The sequence below is a fragment of the Mycteria americana genome, chromosome 4 (genome assembly GCF_035582795.1).
Source record: "Mycteria americana isolate JAX WOST 10 ecotype Jacksonville Zoo and Gardens chromosome 4, USCA_MyAme_1.0, whole genome shotgun sequence".
Classification (NCBI taxonomy): Eukaryota; Metazoa; Chordata; class Aves; order Ciconiiformes; family Ciconiidae; genus Mycteria; species Mycteria americana.
Genome location: NC_134368.1, coordinates 65,196,786 through 65,224,428, shown reverse-complemented (window position 1 = coordinate 65,224,428; position 27,643 = coordinate 65,196,786). Strand labels below are relative to the sequence as shown.

General features: G+C 42.4%; 1 protein-coding gene across 4 annotated transcripts in view; it reads right to left on the bottom strand.

The window, feature by feature from the left end:
• The window catches only part of RASGEF1B (RasGEF domain family member 1B), a 32,486-nt gene extending 8,069 nt beyond the window's left edge, over positions 1-24,417 (bottom strand). Inside the window, exons 1-10 of one of the 4 annotated variants that reach the window (XM_075500810.1) lie at positions 24,179-24,301; positions 16,944-17,029; positions 11,930-12,112; positions 10,024-10,146; positions 8,901-9,038; positions 3,701-3,913; positions 3,528-3,602; positions 2,170-2,265; positions 1,432-1,534; positions 594-673 (exon numbers count right to left, since the gene is read on the bottom strand). In XM_075500810.1, coding sequence (XP_075356925.1) covers positions 594-673; positions 1,432-1,534; positions 2,170-2,265; positions 3,528-3,602; positions 3,701-3,913; positions 8,901-9,038; positions 10,024-10,146; positions 11,930-12,112; positions 16,944-16,961 — 1,029 coding nt within the window. In that variant the 5' untranslated portion in view covers positions 16,962-17,029; positions 24,179-24,301. Of the gene's footprint in view, positions 1-593; positions 674-1,431; positions 1,535-2,169; positions 2,266-3,527; positions 3,603-3,700; positions 3,914-8,900; positions 9,039-10,023; positions 10,147-11,929; positions 12,113-15,264; positions 15,755-16,943; positions 17,030-24,147 lie in introns of those variants that run through there. The other 3 variants (XM_075500813.1, XM_075500812.1, XM_075500811.1) reach the window with 3 other exon arrangements.
• Positions 24,418-27,643: the final 3,226 nt, after the last annotated feature.

The following is a 27,643-nucleotide window of genomic DNA, read 5'->3' as shown; positions in this document are numbered from 1 at the left end:
TTGTGTCAAGTACAAAACATTACATGTTCTTTATCTTACTAATAAAAAACCTGAATTAACCAATTGCCATTTACAGCAGGATAATTAATTTGTTGGTAAATAATCTGTTGGGTAAATCACAAACTGATACACTGCTGCACCTACATGATCTTTGACAAAAGTCTCTACTACCTGAAGGTAACTGGAAATCAATTAGTTCAAGACAACTAGTTCAAGACTTGCTCTTCTCTGAAAGGACAAGGCAGCCGCCTTACAGCTCAACTTGATAATGCACAGAACTGCATTAGGTCAATCCACACCATCCCTCTCAAATACCTCTCCCTTTCAAGAGTTTATCTACATTTTTATTAATTTTTAAAAATAATTCTTAGGAGGTGGGTTTGGGAATTAAAAAAATATTACTTCAATTTCCTTCTTCCAAATCAAAAGAGCACAAGTCGGCTGAACAATTCTTATTACATCTTCTAGAATTTCCATTAAGAGCACAAACATACTAAATTAAACATGTCACAATGAAGTAAGACTCGCATTTTAGAGCAGTTGGAAGTAAAATGCTATTAACAGCCCCATGTCCAAACATTGGCCAAACTTACCTCAAGAATATAAAATTTGGCTGTCTTCACTTTTGCCCAAGTTTTCTTTAACCGAGACACAGGAGTCATGTTCATGCCAGCTTGATACGAGAGAGAGAAATTGTTGGAGTATTTAAAAAAAAAAAAAAATCTTTCAAGTAGCTAAGGCTAGTAAGTATTTCTAAAGCAAAGGAGCTATTAACACTAATAAATATTTTCAACAGAGCTACTCAGAAATCAGACTTATCGTTTTCTTGAAATTCCAACCTTAAAAACAACTTTGGAAACAAAATCAACATCTCTTACAGAATGAAAGCTCTAAAAAAATGTTATGACATTATTTGATGTGGTTTTGATAAAACATGAATATACAGTAGACAAGCACAAATGAGTTTTCTCAACACTTTCTCTTACATATTTCATTGAAAACTACACATATCTATGAAGTTTTCACGTTTCAAATTAAAAAAATATTCCCAATATTTCTTATCAGATAAGAAAGGTGTGGAATTTATAAACCACTAGGATACTTATGGTGCGATAGAAACAATGGAAGACATCAATCCTCCATATTACAGGAAGAGTTTCAATCCAATTTAGCACTAAAGTTGGTTTCAAAAAGTGGGGGTTTAGATCTCTGAACAGTTGCAATGAAAACTTTGTTTTTCTGTAATTTACACTACAGCAGTAAATAATTTCTTACACACATAACACTACAATAATGTTGAGCAATTCTCTGCCACTTCCCCTCCCAACTTCACACTGCAGAGTGTGCTAAGCAGCAGACTTTTGTATAAAGCACCGTGCTTCCTTTATCTGGATTCAAGCAGGAACAAAACATCTCAGGACACATACTTACAAATAATAGCCATTAAGGAGTTAAAGTTGCCAATGTTAAAACATTCCCGTGCCACATCAATGAAATATTCTATCACTCTTGCTCTGTGCTTCTTCTTCACAGGCTGCAAGAGATGCCATCGGAGTGTTATGCTCAGCAGGAAACAGAGCAGTCTGACCCATCCCCAAAAGAAACAACACCCTTTTTAAAAGTCTTTTCCACATGTACCACAACTTCACACTGTGCTTTACATGTAGAGGAAGCCATACTATTGCTTTACATGTAGAGGAAGCCACACTATTGTGTTCAAAAGCCCTCATGACAGCAAAGACAACCCAGATACTGGGCAGGTAGAGAGCAAGGACAACAGGTAAAGAGGCTCTGCCAAGAAGAAGCGTACGAAGAACAGTAGAGCAGAGAAGGCGGTCAGCACAGAGGAGAGAAAAGATGCCTCCATTCACAAGGGGAATTCACAGGAGAGAAGGGCAGGCCAGACACACTCCTGTGCCAAGAAGGGCTAACCCAGCGTAACATCACCACTGTGTCACATGAACAGGGCTGAGGCACGAGTGTGATGCTGAAAACGTGGAACTTATTTCCTCTTCAGCCTTGCGCTGACTTCATCCACACGTGAAAAAGTACAGAGCTGAGAGAACGAAGTCAAAGGGGACACTGAAGGGGCACCAAACCTGAAAAGGCTTCACAGTTTTAGATAACTAGACTAAACAAAACCTTTTAACAGAAAAAGTAGTTGCTCACCATACAGATTTCTGTTGCAACCAGGTAACTAAGCCTGTTAAACCATTCCACGTAGGCTTCCAGATTCCGGGTCTTCTTTCGATCTCCGTAGCAGCTCTGCAGACAGAAGAGAAATAGCAACTTTTAGTGTAATCTTTTGGCTTTCCACCTTGCCATCCCCAAACACTGTCAAGTAACCAGGAATAACTCAATTACGCAAAGTGACAAAAAGCTTAGAAGGAAACCAGCAGTGATAGTATTTGAGCATATATAAGTTCTTCCTGAGCTATTGACTCAGTAAAGCACTCAAGCAGGCATGCGGAATCCATCACCTGCTGTAGATGATAGACTTATGCAATCAAAGCTAAGTATCTTGCTTAAAGCTTCCTTGAATATGAGCACTGTTTCAGTCCTCACTCCTGTCCATTGATATAGTAGAGACAACATTATGCCCTCTGCAAGTGCAGAAGGAAAACAGAGGCCGGCCCACTCCACTGGCACATTATGTTCAGTTGTTGATGCCAAATTAACATACTGCACCCTAACTTTGGGAGATCAGCTTTAACATTTTGATTGGATTCTCCCTTTCCTAACCAGTGCTATTCATTCTGTAGTGTCTTGGAACAATTCCCACACATCTCAGGGTTGCCTGAAAAGGGGTAGACAGCAGTTTTAGCGATCTCGACCTACAAAATAATTTTCAGAGACTGTCTGACTGAACATCAAATTGTAAACTTGAGTCATTCTATTCTGTTTGTCAGTTTTAGGGAGGACAGTAATTCCAGTTTTAACTGCCTGACTTTGGCAGTTTATTTACAGAGCAATAAGTCATCTTAAAAGTAGCACTCAAGGACATGACAACTCTTAGCACGGTTAGCTAAAAACACTGCGTCTTTGCCCTTCATCTCACATGGATCTAGAGCCCACTGTCCCCCCTTTTTGTGATGTGTGCTCTACCTGCAAATTGCCCCACTTGCCTGTTTGCTGCAAGGAGTTCAGTTTACTACAAGGAAGAACAGATGTTGAAAATGAGTAACACAAAAGCCAAAGTTAAACTCAGCTTTTTCCAGCTGTAGACCACATAGGTGGCGTGGAGAAAATGTTCACAGGATTAAGTTCTCCCTTAGCTTAAATCAGAAAAAACAGAAAATGTGTTAAGTCAATTTGTTGGCTGAGTTCTGGAGCTCCAGGAGTTGTCCTCCAGAAAGAAATTTTTAAGAAACAAAATTTTTAAGAGGAATACTAAAGCATTTTCATTATAAAGCTTGTTTCTGCTGGTCCTCATTTATTGCTGCACCCCACCTCCAGCTCATGGGGCACCTGAGCTCCAGGATATTAAATGCCGCATTTCAGAGCTGCTCCAGATCTGCTCCAATTACCTTGTCATTATCCAAAGGATCCTTTTGCACAAACGCCTGGACAAATTCTTCTGGTCCAATATAATTGAGTCTCTCCTAAATAAAGCACACAAGCAACCAAGTCATATCCTAGGTTAACCTGCATTTCAAAAAGAGGGGAAGGATGAAATCGTACTTGAAGTATAACAACTCACAAGCTCTATGTGTGTCAGCTGCTGAGCTAACGCGTAGGGATCATTGCAGACTGTGATTATGTCCCTCTGGATGGACTGGGGCTTGGTCTTTAGAACTGTGAGGCGATCCGTGGATGTGGCATTAATTTTTGCAAGTACTTCCTCATACTGGCTAACAGTGGCGAGCTTCCGAATCAGGTGCTGGAGGAGCTGCTGTACGTTCTTCCGATACATCTGTCATGACATGAAACAATCAGGAGATGTTTTCAAAATGTGAGAAGATAGTATTAAAGTCTGCACGACACCAAAATAGATTGATGCTGATACCTGTATTTGTTGTCAACTTAAGATACGCTCTGCTATGTGAGTTTCTAATATTGGCATTTCATCAGACCAAAAGGAATCCAGCCAAGGATTTAAACACTGATTGTCTCACAGATTCAATAGTGACCCCGTTAGCTCAAGAAATGGCAGAAAAGATGTGCACAATCTACTGCGTGAAAAGTACCACCAATCACTGGACAAAATACAAGAAATGAAAATACTCCATCTTCTCCTGCTTAAGACCACAGAAAAAACAACCTATGTTCATTCAATGATGAAAAATGGGCCTGCTTCTCTCTGGAGTAAATCAAGACCAGTTTCACTGAAGTCAGAGTTAAAACTTCCAGTAAATCTGAGAAAAAGGAGAAGATAATAAACCATCTGTCTTCTTTCACCTTGCAGGCCTTTCCATGTGGCAGTTTAAGTTAACAGGAATGACAAATTTAAGTAGAAGCAGGACTCGACTCTTAGAGTAGATAGATCTGAGTAACTGACCCCAAGGTGGTTGGTTACTCTTCCAAATTCCAGATACCATCCTAAAGCCATTAAAGCAAAACCTAAGTGGCTGAAAAAAGGAGCATCCAAAACCTATTGGCAGCACAGTATAGTGTGGTCAGTCCAAGGCAGGAATGTTTCCTGTATTCCATTCCTGAATTCATCATTCCTTCCAAAGCTGCCATTTATATGGATTTCCAAATTTACTCAAACACAACAGCACTATCTTGGGTCAGATTCATCCTTGAAGTCAGTTGTGTCCAACCAAGGCTGACTTTGTCTTGTTACTTGGTAAATAATTCCTTTCTGCTTAGATGCATGTCCTGGTTTTGGCTGGGATAGAGTTAATTTTCTTCCTAGTAGCTGGTATAGTGCTGTGTTTTGGATTCTAGTATGAGAATAATAGTGATAACACGCTGATGTTTTGGTTGTTGCTAAGTCATGTTTGCACTAGTCAAGGACTTGTCAGCTTCCCATGCTCTGCCAGGTGCAGAAGTTGGGAGGGGACACAGCCAAGTTAGTTGATCCAAACTGACCAAAGGGCTATTCCATACCATATGATGTCATGCTCAGTATATAAAGCTGGGGAAGAAGAAGGAAGGGGGGGACATTCGGAATGATGGTGTTTGTCTTCCCAAGTAACCATTATGCGTGATGGAGCCCTGCTTTCCTGGAGATGGCTGAACACCTGCCTGTTGATGGGAAGTAGTGAACGAATTCCTTGTTTTACTTTGCTTGTGTGCAAGGCTTTTGCTTTACTTATTAAACTGTCTTTATCTCAACCTGTGAGTTTTCTCATCTTTACTCTTCTGATTCTCTCTCCCATCCCACCAGGGGGGAGTGAGTGAGCGGCTGCGTGGTGCTTAGCTGCCAGCTGGGGTTAAACCACGACAATGTATTTTGATTTTCTAGACAAATACACACAGCATAATTCTTCACCAGGTGTGTGGGGGGATCTCAAGCTTTTAAAGAAAAGGATCTACATTTTCCTCAAGAAGACACAGAAATATTACTTCAAGTGCTGTGCTTCCATAAACAGGTTTAAACACACACACAGACTTGCTTCACTGACCCATTCCCTTCCAAATTCTTTGAAATTTCATGTAAGAGAACTTTATGAAGCATTTTCTCGCCCATCAGCTGAGAACAAAAAACCATCTAAAATACTCAGGATGAATTCTGGCTACTGATGGAAATTGCATAATAATCAGTGGGTTAAGCTTCAAAGCAAAAAAATAAACCTTGCCTGAATTTGTGGTTCATGTCAACCCAGAACTGACAACAAAATCAGGGAGAAAATGGGTGAAGATACAAAGCTGAACCACCTAATTCTGATCAATCTGCTTCTGTAGCTGGAAAACCCCAGAGAAAAGGCAAACTGGCACAGATACCCTCCAAACCAGAACAAGAAATCAGGGTGATTAGCCCACATCTGATCTAACAGCAGTTCAACATAACAAAAATCCTTCTGTCCAGTGATGAGGTAAAAACCTCCCAGCACAAAGGCAGAAGGAAATACCAGTTTCCTCTCACACCTCATAGATGTACCTGAGCCCACAAAACCAACATCCCTCTGCTCTTTTGAGCCTCAGTCTCCTCTTAAGCAAAAAGGCAGTGACCTCGAGGCATTCTGTGCGAAGATAAGTACGTACTGCACTTTGCACCCATCACAGGTATTTGCTGCTGGACCATTACTTAATCTCATGCATTTTTTTAATATCATATATATATATATATATGTATGTATTTAACAACACACCAGTGAACTCACAGAATATGTCTTTTATCAATTTGATTGTAGTACAGCTACCAGTCAGCCTAAATGTATGGTCTTCCTCTAAATTAGGTTTACCCTTCCCACTTAATTCTCCCACAGTCTCATTTTTGATTCTATATTCACACTGACAATGCTGATATTTATTTATATTTAAAAACCTCTGAGGACTGGACAGCACAGGAGAAAGTGATGGGACACTTCACCTCAAGGTCACCCCTTTGTGTCTGTCCTGTATGGATACTGACTGGAAGTACCATTACTACCTGCTAGATACGGAATATTATATGTTTAAATGAGTTTCCACAGCCAATCTCAGTATATGATATCATGGTGGAAAACAAAAAAAGAGAGGTCAGTGCAATGTTTGCCTGCACATGAAAAGGATACAGGATGTGGCTTTGGTGTGACTGCATATGCTTATCAAGTGTTTCACAGAAAAATCCACTGATAAATGTTTATATGGAACTAATCAGGAAATGGGAGGCAATGGCTGATGGGAAAGGTTTCAAAAGATATACCTTGAAACAAAGGTCAGTTAAGTGGTAAAAGGGACCAGAACAATCTAGAAGTATCTCATGAGCATGATGACCTCTCAAGACACAGAGAGGGAAAAAGTGGAAGGAATGGAATTAAATTGAAGGAGAAGAGGGGGAAAAAAATAAACCCACCAAGGGTTTTCCAAAGGTATTTTTTTGATGGAGCAATATATTAGTGTGGTGAACGGTTTTAGTTGGACTCTTACTGATAGCTCTTAACAGTACTGGAGCACAATAATTCAGGAAGCGGAATAAGAAGCTACAAGTAGAAGAGCTGTAATGAACAGGAATAGGAAACACAGCTTCTTTTGTATCCTTCAAGGTAAGGACTCACACAAATCCAAGCAATCTGTAGAAAAGCAAGGTCACAGAAGTTGCCATTTACTGTTCCAAGCAGTTCACAATAATGCAAGTCAATTTACTGCAGTGCTTGCTTTCCCTTTGTCTTTCTAAAGGAAACCTCAAAGTCAAAAAAAGCTCAAAGCTAGAGCTAGAAAGATCTATAGCTCACTGCCAGAGTAAGATTGCTCCCTTAGTGCTCATTTTCTAGCAGTTTGTACATCTGCCTTTTCCCTCAACAGACTATTTCACCGTTTAAACTGTCTGTATTGCCAGAAACTTCACTGTAGACAACTCTTCCCTGTTTTCATTTCACTCTTGCATCCACCAACTCAACTCCCCCCAGGCTAAACAGCTCACTCTCTCTTTTTGTGCCAGTGGGTATTTTTCAAGTGGGTGTGAGTCCTCAATCTTATTACTTTTCCTTAAACTGAACTTCAGTTCCCTGTCTTCCTATTAAGAGTACCCAGAAACAAAGGAACAGTGCAGGAGCACTGTACAGGGAAAGGTGCCTCCTGGCACCCCCACAGTGAAGGCAAACCTATTGCCTCTCCACAGTCCAAAGCCCCCTGTAGCTATCTCGCAGCAACTCTAAGCTTGCCCATCAAATTTGGTATCTTTTTCATTTGTATTCCATACTGTATCTCACTCTCTTGTCCCACCTGATTTTGTCCCTCCCCACTTTCACAATATCAAAACGTATTTCAGCTTCCAAATTCAGTTTAGGTTTGTTCTCTTCCATCCTTGTTTACAGTTTCTCAAGATCTTTCCAGGCCTTTGGCAGCACTTGCAACTCCTCCCAGTAAAGCTTAACCTACGTGCTTATTAACATGCCGTTTGCTGCCTTGTCTGTATCATTATTCAAAAGCTTACATAAAGAACACCAGCCCCTGAGGAACACTAGAAACATGATGCCATCTAGCAATTGCTCTTTGCGTTTATAGTTCTTCCAAATGCCACTCCAGTGTCTTTCATAATCTTAGTATTATGCCAGTTACACATGATCTGCTTATTGAAAGCTTGTTAATTGCCTTTCCACTAAGTGAATATAACCCTTGGCTTTTGGCTGAGTTTATTTCAGTACTTACAAGACAAGTATCAGTTAAACATCAAAATATTTCGTAATACCTCCGTGAAACTTTAGTTCCACCCGAGAACTGGGACTTAGAAAAAGGTCAAGTGATTTCCTCATGTGCTCCATCCAGAGGAATGAATATGACAGACTTTCTCCGAGTCCATATCTGATGCTTTAAGCTCAAGATAATTCTTCCTGGTCCAGTTTTTTTTAGAAACTTTTTCCCAAACCTGCTATAACTCTTCCATTGACCTACAGGTCAGAGGCCAATTCCAACACACCTTACTGACACAAATCAAAGAAATTATCAACATCAGTAGGGATTTCTCAGATATGCAAGGCTTCCCAGTGTCTTATCTAGCTTCTTCCAAGCAGAATCACTAAAATGAAAAATACTAACACCCACCAAGTTGTGTCTGTCTGCACAATATTCAATATGTCATGGGTTTAGGGATGGAGTGAACCTTGCCCATGCTTTGAAAAAGATCTGCTTATGCTGTGTGGTTTCTTCCTAGGCCTAGGTACCAGACAGAACTTTTTGCCTACCAGCACCTTCCTAATAAGTTAGCTTAGCCACCCAGAGCCATACCATTGTATTAACAACAACAAACCTGCAATATCAAAGCATTAAAGGAATGCTTTTTTATCCAATAACTTTGTGCACAGACAACTTACCTCATCACCACTGGCTATTCTTTGTGCCAACTCCTTTAAGTTCCTCATCATTCTTTCATCTCGGAAATCATAAGGAAATGTCTCTGTCCATTCAGTCAACAACTGTAGGATTTTGGGTGCAATTTTTTGTATCCAGTTCTATTTGAAAACGGTAAGGAGGAATGTTACATGTAATAGCAATACAGCACATACCTAACCCAAAGGAATAGAATTCCCTTCTGTAAGATATTCTGGAGCATAAGAGTATGAAGGTCAGTTACATTTTTAAGCTGAATTTAATTCAGCATTGGATTATAGGCCAGAGCCGATACCCATTGAAGCCAATGAAGAGACTCTCATTGGCTTAACTGACCTGGAAATTAGACCCCAGGTAAGTGGAAATCTTAGAATGATTCCCCTCATTATCAGGAGTGTCTCAGTGCAAGACATTCATTAGTGTTTCCATAACTTATTGCTAGCTATCAACAATGAAAGTGATAAGCTCCAGTTCTGCCAAGACTTATGCACATACTATACTTTATAGTGAGAAAGCAGTGGAATTATTCAAGTATCTTAATTTGTGTCATTTTCTACTGGGGTGGAGGTTCTGTCCAAACATCCACATCCTGCACCCTTTCAACTCTAGACATGACATACAAAAAAACCATGCATACCCGTGCAAAGCGGTCAGCAACCTAAGCCACTCTGCAAAGACTGTAGTGAGAATGTAGCTTAAGCACGTGAGACAGGTCAGTGTAGTTCCCACTGATGTGCTTAATTCATCATTATGTCTTTCCCATATTTTGGCGTTATATGTCAAGATGTTCGGAACCCTGAAACAAAAGCAACCACTGCAGGGCCAGTGCAGGATATGTCATTAACAGCAACCACTTTCATTTTCTGGCCCATGTATTGGTAAAACAAACTGCAGCAGCAGCAACAGTCTTCACAGAGGGCAGGCTGAGCAGTGTGGAAATTTCCCATGAATGTCAGTGAATAAAGGGTCAAATTCTAGTTGCTTATATCAGGTTTTCAATCTGTTTAATCCTATTGAGGACTCTCTTGAGGAGGAACATTTTGCTGTGGGCAGGGGAGAGACATTTGACTGAAACTAACACGAGTCCCTGAGAGTGAAGGATCTTACCTTGTCCAGGCCAGGCTCTCTTAATCTCTGCTGCTCAATGCACAGATGGCAGACTTTGGCCATGAGCTCATACGGATGCATGAACAGGCGTGAACTGAGAAGGAAGGTGAAGATGTATGTCCTCTGCAAACAAGAGGAAGACAGAGAAAGGGATAAATTACCACCAGTTTTATATTTTCTCAAAATGTGTTCCTGCCAAATCAAGTTCCTAATATTTTACTATCTGCAGAAGAAAACTCTGCATGTGGCTGTGCCAAGAGCTATTACTACAGCAGTAACCATTTAATTTAACATCTTGTTATTGCTCCGGAATCAACGTTACAAATTTGTGCTTGAGCCAAGTTATGCAAGATTTAACCAAAACAAGGCAGGGGAGGGCTGGTTTACCTCTCCTATTGCACACAGCCTTATTACAAGCTCAGTACTTGAAATTACTCAGAATAAAATTTCAACTCATCTTCTCTTGCTCTACAGTAAACCTTTGCAAGAGCCATTACCAGATTACATAACTCTAGCCCAACAATGGAATAAAATTCATGCTGCAAGTCCAAGCTACTTAGAATACCAACAGAGAAATCTTGTCTGCTTCCACACTGCTAGCGAAAGTAAATAGTCTTCAGAACAACAACAAAAAAAGATGCCAGTTGACCAGATTGTTGAGCTGACTCAATTTTGCCACATACACCATCTTTACTATGCTGTGTTTGCCTGTCTGACCTCAGTAAACTGCACACTATGACCATGTACTTCCTTTAAGAATCCCAAAATACTGTGCATTTCTCATAGTATTGCTTGTCTCCTGGGTGAAAGTGGAGGGAATTACATGGCTTAATTTTACAGAATAAAAATTAGTAACTCATTCTGAGGTTTCAAGAAGAGGCTCCTTATGTTGCTTTAATTTTCCGTATATCATGATTTGAACTCATTGGGAGATGGATATTAAAAATATCCACTCCACTCCCTACATTGCCAGTAGTTAAGTATCTATGGCACCCACAAGAAAGATTCTACAATGTTCTGGTTCTAGGGACTTGGAATAAATCATCATGTTTGACCAACTGGTGTCTAAACTGCTACACGTTTAAATTTTACATTAAGCATTAATGGATAAGCACTAGCTTAAGCACAGTCCTGTGCTGCTGTTAACTCTGACCCATGTTAAAAAAGATCCTGCCTTGGAAATGTGGAACAGATCTATGACAATAACAGAAGCTGAATATAAGCGGAGTTATGTCTTCAGCAGGAGCCTTTCCACAAGCAGATATGCAGTTTCATCATCATTCAGTCATCCCCAACTGCCCCCCTGACCTTTTGATATCATTCTTCTTTTCTAAGAATTATATAAAATCTCTCAATGCATGGATGCATCTAGACAAGCCAAAAATTCTCAGATGACAAATGTCCTGTTCTCACGTCCAGTCTCTGCTGATTCCAAACAGTGTGGTACTAGTTCAACACTTCAGTTGCTAATTGCAGGATACATGTGGACTTCAGATGAGCAATGGGAAATATGCATTAAAAACTGTTTGTTTTTAAACTAAATACATTCATCCTGTCACACTGGTGGTCATGCCTTTCTCCTCAGCTTGCCTGACAGGTTTATAAGGGTCAATGGTACATACAATCCATCAAACAGTAAGCCACACTAAGTACTTTATAAATGAGTCACCAGGGTTGCGCACCTCGCAACAGGAGTAATAAAGAATCAGACTTCCTACGTTAGGTGAGTTACTGCATGCTGCACTCATATGAAGTACACGTTTATCCTACCATTGCTGATCAGTCAGTTGAACCCCTTTCGTAGCAATTTGATGTGACACATGCTGCTTTTGCTGCACATGTGAAAGTTCCCCTTTACGAGATGCATCAGGCCTAGCCATATAGTTTGGTGGGTGTATAGACTTACATCAGGATAGTAATCTACATTGGGTACCAAGTGCTGGATCAAAGCTTCCAAAGACCCCGACAAGAGGTTGTTGTCATGGTAATAGAGCCCTCCACAGTTGTCCTCTTTTGACTGATACAGGTTCCTGTTGTAGCCGCTGCTGTCAAACATAGCTGCAAAGGGAGGCGTCTGTGGCATCCTTTCCTGAGAAGACACACAAAAGAGATACGGAATAATTACCAGAAGGTGCAATGTAAGAGGCTTTCTACAATCCAGAGATAGTACTGCACTAGGAAGAAAACCCAGCGTCACACCCTGGGTTGCTTGCACACAGCAGTAAAGATTGTACGGTCTTCCAGCCTGTGCAGATTTCTCAGAAAAGGGCCAATGCAGGCTCTCATCACTGCCTGATTATTGCAATTGCCAGGCGCTTCTTTTCTATCTTGCTGTTTCTTCATTAAATGACAGATAAGAGGTCAAAGTTAAGAGTTAGAAGGAGCATACAAGAATCCTGACAGGTTTTGGGAACTCAAACTTTCTGTAAAGCTTTTGGGGACATGACATAATGTTCATTGACAACTTTGGGCAAATCCTGACAGTAGCTACCTAAGAGCAGCACACTGATTGGGAAGCGTGTTCAGGCTGACACAGCCCCAGTCAGTGCAGAGGGAGGGAGACTGAAGTGAAGCCCTGAAGAGGTTATGTGTGAGAAGAGTGTCCTTATCCCACACGACGGCCATGTAACTGCAATCAAAAGCTCCAGTTTCCCAACTCCACCCTGGTAAATCAGTGCTGAGTTTTTCCAGTTACACTATGACAGGTGTGACCTAGGCTAAAGCCTGATGCTTCAGCGCATCTGTCTCCACCTACTCTCTGAGTGGCTACACAGAAATTTGGAAAAATATGCCTGTGTACAGCTGCTTACCAATGTTGTCCAAGTTCACCAATGATATTAAAGATGCAAGCAGAGTCAGAGATCTGTTAAACCCTCTCTCGATATTCTGTGACAATGTGAAAAATTCAGCCCTGTGTTTTCCAGCTTCAGATTTTCTTAATACTTAAGGCAAAATAAAGCAATTACTCATCAGTCTGCATCTCAGTGTCTGCAGAATAAAACTGTCTTACCAAGGAAAAGATCAGCCAGTGCTGCAGGCTGTTGAGTCATCCAGAGTAGTGAGTGGGTGGCGAGGGGGCTATGACCACCCAAGAGCTCTTTTGGTGATGCAGTATGTGAAAAGGCCAAAAGATAAAATCTCTCCGATTACTTGAGAGTTGAGTTATATCCTCCTCCCCCATCCCATGCCTTCTGGGAATAGCAGTTCTTGTCAGTTTAGGGAACCTGGGTTTTATAGTCTTGACTGCGAGCTAAGTTTGTTTCCAATTTTAACCACAAATATGTGCTGGTTGTAACTCTACTACAGCAGTTACTGGGCTGTGAGTGCTAATGGGCCAGCCGCATTCGGGGAGCGGACAGATCAAATGCAAAAAGGTATCACACACTGCTTCCCATCCTCCCCACAACTGGGAGGCAAGGGAGATCAAATTGAGAAGATAATATCCACAGGCTGCCATGCTCATGTGTTGACAGAGCACATGCGTGTGCCCAAGAAAAGCATTAATGCCTCTGAGCCATCATTGTAAGTGCAGATGCTGTTGCTTTTCTCTCCATTGTATCAAATCCTATTTGGGAAAAGGGTCTTTAAAGCCACAGACCTCAGTGAACACTAGTCTGTGAAGGCACCCCATTTTGAGAACAACTAGCGATGTGACAGCCTGGAGATGTATTCATGGCGTGCTGCCATCTGTGTGCTCTGCAACTCACAACAAAGCACTCTTCAGAGTGAGCTCAGTGGAGATGAGAAGCTATTAAGTTATTAGCTAGACTCCTGGGGACCTGAAGCACCACACAGAGAGGCACAGACTTGCTGCTGCTGGCAGCATGTCCAGACAATGGAGGCATTCAAACCAGCACAAGACTGAGGGATTCAGTAAGTAAACAGTAAGAGAAAGCCAAAGACAGATGCAAAGACATAGAGGGACAGTGAAGAGAGCCTCCTGGCCTACACGACCCGTGCTAATCCCACCTTGCGAGATGCCAAAAGATATCTGCATCGAAATGGGAGTGAGGAGTCTCCATGTGTGAAAAGTGACATTAGTCACTCTGTGCAGCTGTTCAACCAGCAATTCAACTCCATCCAGCCCAATGAATTGGGAGAAGAGAAGACTAAAGTAAATACACATGCTGCAGCATAAGAGCACAAGGTGCAGGACTGAACAAAACAAGGTTCCTGTACAACAGAGTTCAAATGGCTGGGCAGGTGAGGTGCAACCCAACCACGGCCACTCTCTGCAACAATAAAGCATTCTGATGCATAAAGACTCTTGGTCTTTCAGGCTCTTTGCAAGGCTAGCAAAGTTTAAGAAACAAAGTATTACTAAGGAGCTGACAGGAACCTTAAGTTTTCATACTACGTAAAGCTCACCATGTTTTAATTGCAAACCACAGACTTCAACAAATCCAAAATATTCTACAGCCCACTGGTGCTGAAAGATGCCCTTTTTGCACCAACAGAAGTCTTTTCAGCTACTGTAGCAAAGTTTTTTCAGCCAGAAGGCAAGGGGTAGTGGACAGTGTGTAAACACTGCCACCCACCAAACATTTGTAGCCCTGTGGCTCCAAGGTAATACTCTACAGGGAAAGTGAGAGAGGCTAGTTTGTATCTGCAAGACAACTTGCCATCAATATTGGCACTGTAAAAAACCAAGGAGAGTAGTTGTTTCAATCCATATCTCGTAATAACCGAAACAGCCGAATTCAGGGTGAGACTGGAATCTGCAGAGGTTTAAGCCAGCCTAGCCAGTAATTAGTTGTGATTTCATACAACCGTTACAACCCAAAGCAGACTCAGACAGTATCTCATTTAATCAGTGATACAATGTTTGGGGAAAAAGCTCCACTTCCACCATACCACTTCTAGCACAGTAAGAACTGAAACGGGTGAATCACACAAGGGCTTTTCTCTCATGTATTTTACATGTGCACACTATCTATTACTACCCATTAAAATACAAGGCTTTTTAGAAGGTCAGCAGGCAGTGTTTAAATTTTAATAACTAACACCCCAAAGGGAATGAGACCTTTTTAAAGCTTGCAGTCCCCTAACTCTCAGCATAAAATTACTCCCAGCACCACGTGGATCTTTCTTCAGACAAAACTAAATTTGAGACACACAGAGCCTCCTAGTGACTCATCAAGAGGAAAGAAAAAAGTCATCAGGTCATTAATAGATAAACTGATTCATAACAGTAAAATAAAATTCCAAAAAGTCTGGCCCAAAAGGTACATATTGGCTTACTTGTTTGCTATCTGTTTCTGGAAGCTGCTTGATAGAGATGGTTCGGTTCTGCTTCAGTGATACATCAAGTTTTACTAGCTAAGAGATGTTCTGTATGCTCCACATTCAGACACCGAGGATTTCACTCGTAAGTGAACAACACACAGGACACGTTCTCCATGTGATGAAAAGGGATGATATCAAAGCGTGACAGAGATAAATAAAGCATAGCCAACAGGATGATTCATACTACACATGCGCTTTTCCAGCAGGACTCCTTTATTACCTTGACCTTGACTCTTCTGCTGTATTTTATATGGAGGTGGAGACACAAAGCAGCATGCTTAGTTCTAATTAGCTCAGGAGCTAAATACATAATACCAAACCCTGCCTTCAGAATAACTTGAGTGGAATTGAAATTTGGTCACAGAGCAGAATCTGGTCCACAAAGCCTTGGCACATAGAGCAGAGGTATCTTGGGACCTAAAAATACTGATGAACTACAGCAATACAATGTCTGACAAGCAGGATTTAGAAAAAAAGACAAAAATATGATTCTAGTGAAAAACATCCTCAGAGTTAAAACTGGAACTTTTAAACTGGGCTTTGGAAACATTTGGCTACCACTAACATGGAAAACATTTATCTCTCCTCTTTCTTTTTTTTTTAAGAAGGGAAAGAGTGGCTTTTTTTTTGGTTAAAGATCCAACTTGAAGGAAAGAGCAATGAAATAATTTCCTGGCTCTACCAGTCATGTTCTCCTGTAACAGAGAGAAGTCGATAACTCTCTGCATTGTGGAAAGAGGAATAAAACTTTTTTTTTTTCTGCATTTAGTATCATTATGGAGAACGTGAGATCTTGGGCATTAAGGTCCAAATTCTGACTTTGAGTAGCCTCTGACAAGAACGAAGTCTCAACATTCCCAGTAACAGTAGTGTAAATAGAAAGCCAGAGCCAAAAACGATATGCTCAAAACCCCACCGTTTCCTGCAGGAGCTGAGTTCCAGTTTGGCAAAACTAAAGGAATCAGACCTAGCTTCCCAGCTGCCAAATGCTTGTCCAAACCTCTATGTTAAGCAACAGAAAAAAAAAAAAAATCTGTTTTCTAGTAGCAACAGTGGAAGGTTGCATTGGTTTGTTTTCATTTACATTAAAGAGCTCAGTCTGCACGTCAGGTGTATAAAACAAAACCAACAATATGGACAGCTCATATCTTTTATAGAAGCACACACCGAGGAGTTCAGTAGTAGCCACAAAAGGTGCCTTTAAAGCCACTGCCAAACATTTTCACCACACTCCTCTGTTATGTACAGGTATCTCCCATACTACATACCTTAACCAGAGGAATGGTGACTGAATCTGTTATGAGTCCAAAGGCACACCTCCTCAAGATGCAAACCTCAGGTGTGTGATTACATCCCCTCAGAGCTGCTTCACCGCACAGTCAGAAACCCCAAAACATATTTAGCAGGTGATTACCATTGGCCATTGTTCTTAAGGACAACATTATAAAACTGAGGTATGGCAAAACAAAAGACTGCTGGGGAAAGGACTAGGAATCCTAACAGCTTGCACCAACCTAGGACTCAGCAAGTCTGAGCAAGTCAGAATGAGCCTTGGATTTAACATACAGAAAGGAAGAAGGTACTTGCCAGCAATATCCAGCTTTCTCTTAAGCGTTTCTGAAAAGTGTGGATACCTTGAGATACTTCTTCATTTTCACTGAAACAGCAGAAGATGAACAATTTTGTAAAGTTCTCAAAAAATTACCCAGGCAACAATAGGCTGCAAAGGAAAAAGAAAAACCCCAGTAAGCAAAGAACAGACCAGGAACTGAATTTCAATGAAAGGCATTTTCCTCCTGAATGTGCAAAGGGAACTCATTCTTGGATCTATAAATAGATCCAGCTGATGACGCGGGAAGGTCAGATGCAGCACTGCTGACTGATCACTCATATATGAGAACTTTGGCACAGTAATTAAGTGGATCCTGAATCACTCAAAACTAAAGTCCTTGGATACTGAACTGTGAAAGTGTGATGGATGCATTTGTGTGTATGCTTGGGAGCATTAGGAAAAGTGCAGGGGGTTTAAGAATGCCTTGAATTTCTCAAAATCTGCAAGAGTGGAAAAAGGGAAGAAAACAAACAAGTTCCTCTTGATGCCAATGTGCTGTAAATCCATGTCCCTTGCCTAAGCCCCAAGAACCAACCCTCCTCCTACCCTTTCCTGATGCTCTTCTGCTTTGGGGCAGGAAAAGTGACGCGAGTCTAATGATGCTGAGGGTGGCCGTGCCACAGCATTGCTGCAGTGCCAGACAAGCACACACAGGCAAACTACATCACAGCAAAAATCCCAATTGCAGGAGAATTACCCAGGCCAAGGGAGAGGACAGGACATATCTTCCTCCCAACCAAAACACATGAAACAATTTGTCTGCATTGCTGGACACACAAAAGCAGCACCCTTGAAACACAAAACATGAAAAGACCACCACACTTATAACATATTAGCTTTCTCAACACACTTGTATCTTACCATGATCACAATGCAGCTGAGATTTCTATCTGTAGGTTAAAACTGAGGAGGCCACAATTACTAAAAAAGACACTATATGAAGTGTGCTCCATCACTAACTGATTAATCTTTTTATGAGGTTCATTTGTAAGTTATTTTTTAATTTATGGACAATTTCTTCATCTGTATGATGTCCTTTTAACATTTTAATTCAATTTTTAGTTCAAAATAAGGCTGTTCTCCCATAAATGTGGGGTTTTTTAACCTTGTAAATCTCTCTGATAATCCCACATCTTTTTTTTTCTGGTTTCAGAGGAAAAGTTTAAAACATGAGCCATACAGGATAAGTATCTGTTATAAGTGACGTGATGGATTAGCACAGCAGTAATTACATGTCACAAGCCACCAGAGATTCTAGAAAAGTTCAGTCCATTGCACGCTCCATAGCGACTCCTGTAAAGCTTGAGTGATCTACAGAATGAATGAAACGGAAAAGGATGCACAAAGGCCTCAGACCAGCCAAAGCATGCAATGAAATACCGCCCATCTTAAACAACAGACAACACATGTAGCTACTGTTTTCTACCAAAATTTATGAGCAGACAGCTGGACTGAAAGCAAAGAAGTTTTGAGAGACAACCAATACTAGGATCATATTAAGAAACAACTCCCCCCCACGCTGCTCCCCAGATCTATTTCCTTTAGAAAAATTCAAAAATGGACTGTCCTCCAAGCACTTTGTTTAAAACCAAACCAATACACAAGCTGAGTATGATCTCCTCAGTCTTACGTGTTAAATTTTGTTCAAAATCAAATACCACGAGGAAAGGCAGACAGCCTACTGTCTGGCCAGCAAAAAGTGTTAAGAAATTGGCTGGAACTGCTGATGGCAAAATTGAGAGCTTTGAAATAAGAGTACAAGTATATTAAACTCAAAGAAAACACAAACACACTACTAAAGCCTTATGCTTTTTTAACTTACTGAAGCAGGTTTTAGAAGTACACAGCATTCCCCTAATTGCACCCAGTGAAGTACAGAAGAGTTTTGCCATTTGTTCTATTGGGAACAGAAGGTTCTTAAATATTACAGTCATAAAAGACTAAAATCCCACCTCTCTATTCAGCCAGCTGCAGACTGGCTCCATCAGGGCTCCCATCCACCAGCAAGGTGCAGAGCTCTACAGACCCAAGGAGGTTACCATCCCAGCCTCCCACATTGCTGAGTGGACAGCTGAGCTGCTGCTCATCAATCAGCTGATGAAATGCTGCAGTTTGCAGTCAGGAGTTTTAAGGCAACTGAACAGGAGCAATGATTTATTTCAAAACATCATGCTGTAAACCAAGTGATTCAGCAGCTGATTCACGGTGGCTCAGCTGTCCAGGAATAGGGCGTGGTGTGGGGTAGACAGCTTGGACCTGCGATGTCATCCATGCTATGCCATCCCCACTAGTGAATCAGAACCCTGACACTCGATATCATTTCCATAGCACGCTTTGTGCCTCCTGCGTACTTCAAACTGAAGAAATAGAAAATTGATGTTGTCAATAGAGACAGTTTCCCCTACACTATCATCAGAAGAGTATCACTGATTTCAATGTGGTATTATACTCCCACTAACCTTGGGGAATATGATCCATTTTATGCGACGGGGATGTGCACCTCTGTAATCCTAACCCACCTCAGGTGACCAAGGCCCACAGATACACCTTCTCTATCTGCACGGTCAGTAGCTAAGCGTGGGTCTGAACTAGTTCACAGTGATAACCATCTTCATCAAGAACTGTTCACACGTCTATCCACAGTCAACAGAAAAAGCATCATTTCAGTGCTTAGAGCCAGCAGCTGGGAGCTTGGATCTGCTACAAGCTCCTCAATGTGGCTTTAGTCAAGTCACTCAGTTTCTCATTACTGCATTCCTCTGACAGTACAAAGAGGGATTAGTGTGGGGTTATTTCCCTTCATTAAGTTCCAAGATCTTTTTTCAAAAGGGGTACAGAAGGTGTATCACACTATATTAATGCCAGAAGCACAGTACTAGCCTTAAGCATGAAGCTCTCTTGACACGGTTCCTTCTTCAACCTCATCAAAGCCAGACACCTTCCAAATCCAAAAGCTGTGCTCTTTGCAGACATCCATGCTTGGCCTTTCGGTGAAACCTACAATACACTTCAGAAGAAAGCACCATTCCCTTTTATAATGATAATAGACAGACAAGTTATAATTTACAACAGCAAGCTGTAGTAGTGTTAAATAACAGTACTTAATTTCATTTAACCGGTTCTACCTAAAACCTCATCACCAAACATCTCTTTTCCATTTAGATGATGCAGAAAAAATGCTGGTTTAAGGTGAACAGTTCACATAATCCCTGTTTTTCCATTTACTGAGACCTTATGTTTCCATGAACGGTACAGAATTTTTATTGACACCTACAGGTACAGCAGGTTGAAAGTATATTTAGCTTTTCTGCAGCAGAAATACTTCAGTTAAAAAACCACCCAAAAAAATACACCTTCCCATGTTTAGGTTGAAGATAAAAAGGGATGGTCCCACTTTGACAGTTAAGAAAGCAAATACAGCTCTGTATCTGGATCAGTTATACTTGCCTCACACCCATTTATATCTGGGCTGAATATCAGCCAGCGGTTTCTAGACCAGAGCTGGGTCTGAGGTATAGGGGACTTGTAAAACAGTTGGCTCCAATCAGCTTGACTGGCTCCTCAGGAAATCAAGGAGAAGAACAGACTAGCCAAACTGACTGAAAAGAGTTTTTCCCTAGTGTAGGCAGGGCCATAGCAGAAATCTCCTCCACTCATGCTGCAGCTGCTGGTTTGTGTCAGCCTTTAAGACCCGGCAGCAGTTCCCATGCTCGACTGCAGGTGGACCCTTGGGCTCTGCAATCGATGGGTCAAAGTCTCCTTGCCTTGACACAATTACATCTATTAGGTCAACACACAGTATGGTGTTGAGCAAACGTATACCAGCTTGGGTTGTGAAAGGATCATTGTAAACACGGGCTAATAGTGTCTGAATCCCTGCAGGATGTTTAAGGGAGGATCAACTCGCAGCCCTGATGGGCAGGTACTGTCAGGTCAGCATGCTGCTTTCATGCAGAAAGCACCTGGCCTTGTATCAATAAGAGCAATTACCTCAGAAAATATCCCACTCCCCAATCTGACTCAAGCATATTTATCCTCTGTCTTACTGCTTATGAATTTAAATGTCTCATTGTGCTGGCTGATGCAGACTCACAGCTTCCCAGGCTCACCTCTCTACTGGCGTGTAACCTGGTATTTCTGGTCCCTGTTTCCAGGTGTGACAAGACACAAGCAGAGTACCTGATGCCGTGGGAGGGACAGGTGACCAGGGGAACATTTTACTCTGGGGAGAAAATGCAATTTATTGAATCAAAAATAAAATAATCAGAATACATGGATCTGAGTCATGCAGTGCTATTCTAGAGCCACCTAGAAAGACTGAGCTGTATTGTTTCCACGATCCTACTCATTTTCTAATTAAAAATACAGCCATACTGAATACCATCCGTTCATGCTCCTCACTGTAGTGATTTAGTTTTTTTAATACTACTTCTCACAGCAGCTACAATAGAGGAGAAATTAGAAATAGCTTTCAGCTAGAGTCTTTGCCTCCTGTTTGTAAATTACGTATTGTCCTGCAAAATGCACTCTGGAACTTATGTTTGCAAGCTCATTTTCTAGCAAAGTGTTTATTAGATTATGTGGTTTGGTCCCACTAAACCCATGCCAAGCAAAGGGCACTTGTCAGTGCTTGCAGAGCACACCTGTATATCTACTAACATTCAGGAAAAGATGCTTAAGTATGAGCAGTCAGAAATTCTGCCTCCTTCATTGAAACACAGGCATCCTATTCCAACTGACAGATTCTTCCTGTACTGCCCAACCATCTACTGAACAACAGAACAGTACTCAAATGACCAAAGAAAAGAAAGACATGTTGAGACAAAGGCAAAATTAGCTTTTCATTCAGAAACACTGCATAAAGATACAAGGAAATAAATGGTTCGGATCATCTCTATCTCCAAAAGTTGAGGGCTGTCTTCTGAAGACTATGCCTTATGAAGACTAATTAAAACTCCTGTGACAGCTACCCTGCTCAGCACTGGAGCTTTGACACTAATCTCTCCAAATGGGTGAGAAGGATAACAGTTAATGGAAAGAGCTCTACAAACTGACCAGGGACATAGTTGCAAAGAACAACACACCCACATCAAGGATGTGCAAGAGTGAAGTGAGCACCACAAGCTTACCCTTTTCCAAGTCATTTGACTGAGCTCCCACCACATTTTCTAAGCATAATGACACTCCAGTTAAAATTAGTACTAGCTGACTGACTGCAACCTTGTGTAGAAAGAAAACTTTCCAAATGCTCTGATTTAGATAGGAAATCTTTGGAGTGTGAACTATCCGATACTTCTTACACCTCCTCTCTTTGCATAAGACACCTTAGAGTTTGATATTCAGAAAAGCTTAGGGCCACAATGCATCCCTGTTATCAGGAGCATTCAGCATCTTTGGCCCCAAACGTCACTTAACCCTTTCACAGATGATAATTTCAGAGGCTCTTGAGAGTATCAGTTCTATTAAGTTTTAACCATTTAGCTTTGTAGCACTTTTCCAAGGGTAACACCAATGCCCAAGTAGCCGTGTAGTCAAAGATAGCCAAGAAAGATCCCACCCACACAATTTTGTCAGCTCTAGTAGGTGTCATAACGCCAGACCCTTACAGCACAAACTGGCAATATGATCCACACACAGCTCCTTCCTTTCTTCACCCCAAGAAAAACTTGCTATTTAACTACTACAAGTTACAAGAATAAACTCCCATGTTTTCAGCTTTTTCAGTTCACATTCCTTCACTGATGGGGCTCCAGTGTTGAATTGTGCCTGTCATTTCTGACACGGTGTGACAGCAGCTCATCCTGCAGACCATGAACAGGTACGGTGACTCACTGCATTCCCCAAGGACTGTTTAGATAACTCATACAACTGGAGCACAGGTAACACCACAGTGTGCTGTCCCCAAGAACCTCAATAGAAAGAAACCATGAAGAACATGAAACAACGGGGATTCATTGTACTATACAAAAAAGCATTTTACTCAGTATGTGGCACCACTGTGAGCTTAATCCCCAATAAATCAGTACTTTCTTTCCTCTCTACAAAGCGTTAACAAAACCTACAGTGGCTTGTTTCAGTCCTATCTGTTTAAAGGAGTGATATCCCCATCACTAATCCAAAATCAGATCTGGGTCTTACCTATTAGGTCTCTCCAGCGCAGCTCAGCAGTTAGCTACTTGTCTTGAGTATACTTAGCATTGATTTTCAGCAGATTACCAGCCTCCCTCCAAGACATCTCATTTGGAAGCTGTAAAATAAGCCTGAGCAACCCATCCCTCAAACGCTGTTCTTGACTTTCAAAGTACAGACAGACTAGAGATCCAGTCCTGCCTGCGCAAGTCCCCATTTGCCACAGATGGCACGTTATCTTAGCCCACTGCAGCTGTGATCTCACTGAAAGCAACCCCCTTACTCCTTGCTTAGACGGATAGCTGTCTGTCTGAGGTACAGAGTACCTCTTTGTTTATGAAGCCATTCTTCTCCTTTGAGAGGAGTCAGCCCTACTCCACTCTATTCAGAGGAACACCTCTGAAAGAGTTTTCTTCATCCCTCAGTGCTATATTTAGCTTTACACACAGGCAGACAGGGAGGCACTGCTTGGTGTTAGGGCTGCCTTAGTTTACAGTCTGGCCTAAGCACAACATAGTAGATGTAGCTGACGAGCAACACATTGGTCTTGAGTCATTTAACAGCTCTCACCTCACTCAGCACAGGGGCCTAAAGTTCTACCACAGTCACACACAGCTGATGCCCAGCAAAAGAGAAGCCCATAAACACACTTAGGTGACACCACACACAAACCTGTCCTGCCCACACACCCATTTTATGCAGCCCTACAACCACAATCTGGCAAATCAGTGCTTTTTCATCTCTCCCATCCAAAAAAACAGCCATCAATTGAACCAATCGGCTTAAGGAAAAACGGGGAAAGCTTCTCCGAGTATTATAGCCACAGAAAGACCACATCGTGCAGTTTTAGGACCCTGTTCCATATTAATACAGGGAATGGGACAGGGAGAAGGACCCAACCACCGCACCACCAAGTGCTTTTTCTGCTGGGTTGAAGTCCCTCTCCCCTCCCCAGTATCCTGATCCCCCAGAAACGAGCAGCTCTGGCTGTACAGAACTGGGTAACTAATAAGGAGATAAACACCAGAAAGAAAGAGACCATCCTGCCGGGGCTAGCAAGAAGACGGATGGATGGATGGATGGATGGAGAGACGCACACTCGAGCACCGCAGACGCCCCGGACCGTACCTGGAAGTGGCCGCAGGCACTCCCGGCCCCAGCCTCTGCTTTACCGCCCACAGGCACGCATCGTCTACGGCACGGCACGGCACGGCACGGCACGGCACGGCACGGCACGGCACGGCACGGCTCCCCACACCGCCGCTTCCCTCGCCGGGACTCCCCGGGCAGCAGGCGGAGCGCCGGGACGCACTGCTCACCCGGCCCGCCCCCTCTCCAGGGCCGCGGGAAGGGCGGGGAGCGCCTGCGCTGCAGCGCCGGTGCCGGCAGAAGGCGGAGCGTAAGCACGGCCCGTCCCGTCTGCAGAGGTGGCGCTTGGAAAAGCTGTTGGAGCGGCTTGGCCAAGCCTGCTCTGGGTGACACCAGCGGGCAGAGGTCGCAGGCGCTGGTTCCAAACCTGGAACTGAACCCGTGTGTGACTGGACTCGGCTGAGATGGCCCGAGAGCGACCACTGCCCAGCCGGTCCTGCATCTTGCCACTGGCAGCAATAGTAAGCGAATGCTTACAGATGGGCAAGAACAGGACATGCATACACAATACTTCCTTCAAGCAGTCTCCCAGCTTGTATTTTCAGCACAGGGGATTTCCTGAGCCCAGTGCCGTTTCTCTGGTCAGTAACCCTCAGCCGGTCTCTCTTTCCATTACTTGTCCAGTTGCCTCTGCAGCCCATAGTCTTTGAACAGGACTCGCGCAGATCCCCTACAACTCCTCAGAGAGCCACCGTCCTTAGTTTCTCTTGAACTTGGCTTACTAGCTTCCATCTGATGTCCCCTTGCAAGAGCACAAAGTGACACTTTGCTCCTACGCACTCTCTCCAGAGCACTCTGAGTGTTCTCCATTCTTGCACAGCATTCTCAGTCACCGTTTTTCCAGGCTGAAAAGTCCAGGTCTACCCAGTCAGGGGAACCAAGGGTCCAAATCTCTAACGATCCTTGTTATCCTTCAGCAACCTTTTTGCGGTACTTCTAAACCTTCTGAGATGAGGGAAACAGAGCTGCACATGCACAATACAAGGTACAATTGAACCTCAGATTGAAGGAGCAGTATGCCAACTTTTCCTGCTCTCCATCCCCTCCTAGCAATGCCCGATCTATGCTCAATTTCCTTTTTTGACTGTGACTGGGCACCGAGCTGGAGCCACCCCTCAGAACACCCAAGATCTTCCCACCAAGTGGCAGCAGCCAGGTCAGAGCCCATACTTTACATGTGAAGCTAGCTACGTGCATCAGATCTTTCACTAATTGAAAAGAAATTGCCCCCAGTAGTTAAATGCTTGAAAGACAGGTGCCTCTGGCTACTATTTCTGCACACAAGCATAGAAGGAGCACGTAAACCTGAGTTCCTTTGGCCAGCATGATTTTGGAGGCAGTCACACAATCCTGCCTACCTGCATTTCCATTTCTTTAAATTCAGTCTCTAGAAAGAAATACTTTAAAAATCTATTTTTAAAATAATTGAGCTGGCAAGATAACTAATAGTAAAGGGACCCCAGCATAAAGGGCCTTTGCCCACACAACTCCTTTTCTGGAACTGGGACTTAAAGGCACATGTGATCTCACTGTGGATTCTGGAAATTACTTGAAAGTCTTTTGAGATCTGGATTCACACAAAAGCCTACTCTGTCCCTTTGCACAGTGTCACATATAATGTCAAGTATAACAAAATGACATTGCAATGTTATTTCTGAAGGAAGATGACACCATGCCAAGTCACAGCACTTACACACGTATCCTAGTCCTTTTCCCACTTTGGTGAGTATGTCAGAGGATGGTGCTACATATTTTCCTCAGGCTCTGCTCTGTGATGTTTCTACCTCCGTTTCCTTTCTGTGACAGGTTTCCCAATATAATAAACTATTTAACTTTCTTGATTCCTGTTTACCCCTCCAATTCTCTTCATCAGACAACTCTTGTTGCCATACCTACATGAAATCTACTAGAAAAAGATTTAGACTTCATCCAGATAAAGGGTTTTCCCTTTTTCCTTTCGCCCCTCTCAGATTCAAGGACAAACAATTGTTTTTCCCTCCCCTTGTCTCCTGTATTCTCAGACACGATCTTTGATTAAAGCAGAAATATTTTACTGAAGTAACTGCACGTACAGACACATCTGTCCTGGTTTGTTTTGGTGCAAGCTGACAAGAGTGAAGGCAGCCTGTGGGCTCCCTGGCAGAGAGGACTACCCCAGAGGAGTGACAGGTGGTGCAGTGAATGACATATTGTGCGTGAATCAGCAGCGCTGCTCTGCTGCAAGACTGGCAAATGCTACAGGTCAGTGGGCTGTAGTCAAGTATCATGTTAAGCAAGCAAGGCAATTCGTCTGCTGTGCTTGGCGTTGCTCAGGCCTCATATGCAATAATGCAAGCAGCTATGAAAAACTTGGCAAGAGTTGACAGGCGATCAATAATTGTAAGGAGGTAAGAAGTACAGTTATGAGTCAATGTTTCAAATGCAGAACATGCCCAGTCTGCATTGCTCAGATGCTTTGCTTGTTTATTCTTCCCATTTTTGATATGGTAGTGCTCAAAACAGCAATGCAGATTAAGGGAATTAAGCACAAACAAAACCTAAAACACTAGAGGGGGGCTGATTAAACCAATTAGACCGATGCTTGCTGAACAAGTTCTGTGCAGGCAATGTTCTCCTAAAATCCAGGCCCGGGTCCCATGGCTGGATCTGCTGGCATGAAACTCAGCATCTAGGCTGGGCTTTAACATGCGACCCTCCACTGTGGTAGAAATACGGACTACAGACTTGGACTGCAAACCAGGCCTCTGCTTTGCCTGGGTATTTGAGTTGTGGAAAATTTCATCCACAGCCCCATCTTGTCTCCATTATTACTATAAAAACATATTTTTCATCTGAATGTGTTACTTCAAAACAAACTGGATTTTAGAAGAGAAGAGATTTTTGTATCTAGTAGACACTGGAAATCTCTGGGCCCATGTACGCAAACAAACTACAGTTCTGGCTAATTGTAACCAGGCTCCTGGGCTTTCAGACCCACTCCAGAAAAGGTGGGTTGAAACAGCAATGCCAATATCAACTGCTGAAGAAGCAGGAGTTTCAATCCCAAAATTTCAATACTTACATAGAATGAAAATATTTTCTTTCAAGACATTTCTGTTTACTTTTCTGGTGACTAGTAGCTGAGCCGATAAGCTTCAAATCAACGTATTCATACTATCCACTGTTTCTCCAAGACATAAGAATTAGAAGTTATAAAGGATGAGGGGAAAAAGCGTATTTAATGGCATCAGATGACTTGAGGAAATGAAGCTTTAGAAAAATCACCAAGCCTGGGAATACTGAGAATAGAGTTGTTAACTCTATGCAACTTCTGTTGTGGACTAACTTCCGTTATGTGGTTGAAAATCTGTCCACTGATAAAACAACCTACCCCCCCTCCCTGACTCTGGGTTTATCCTGATCCCATGCAGCGTTGCTTGTTCTGTGTGCTCCAGCCAAATACTC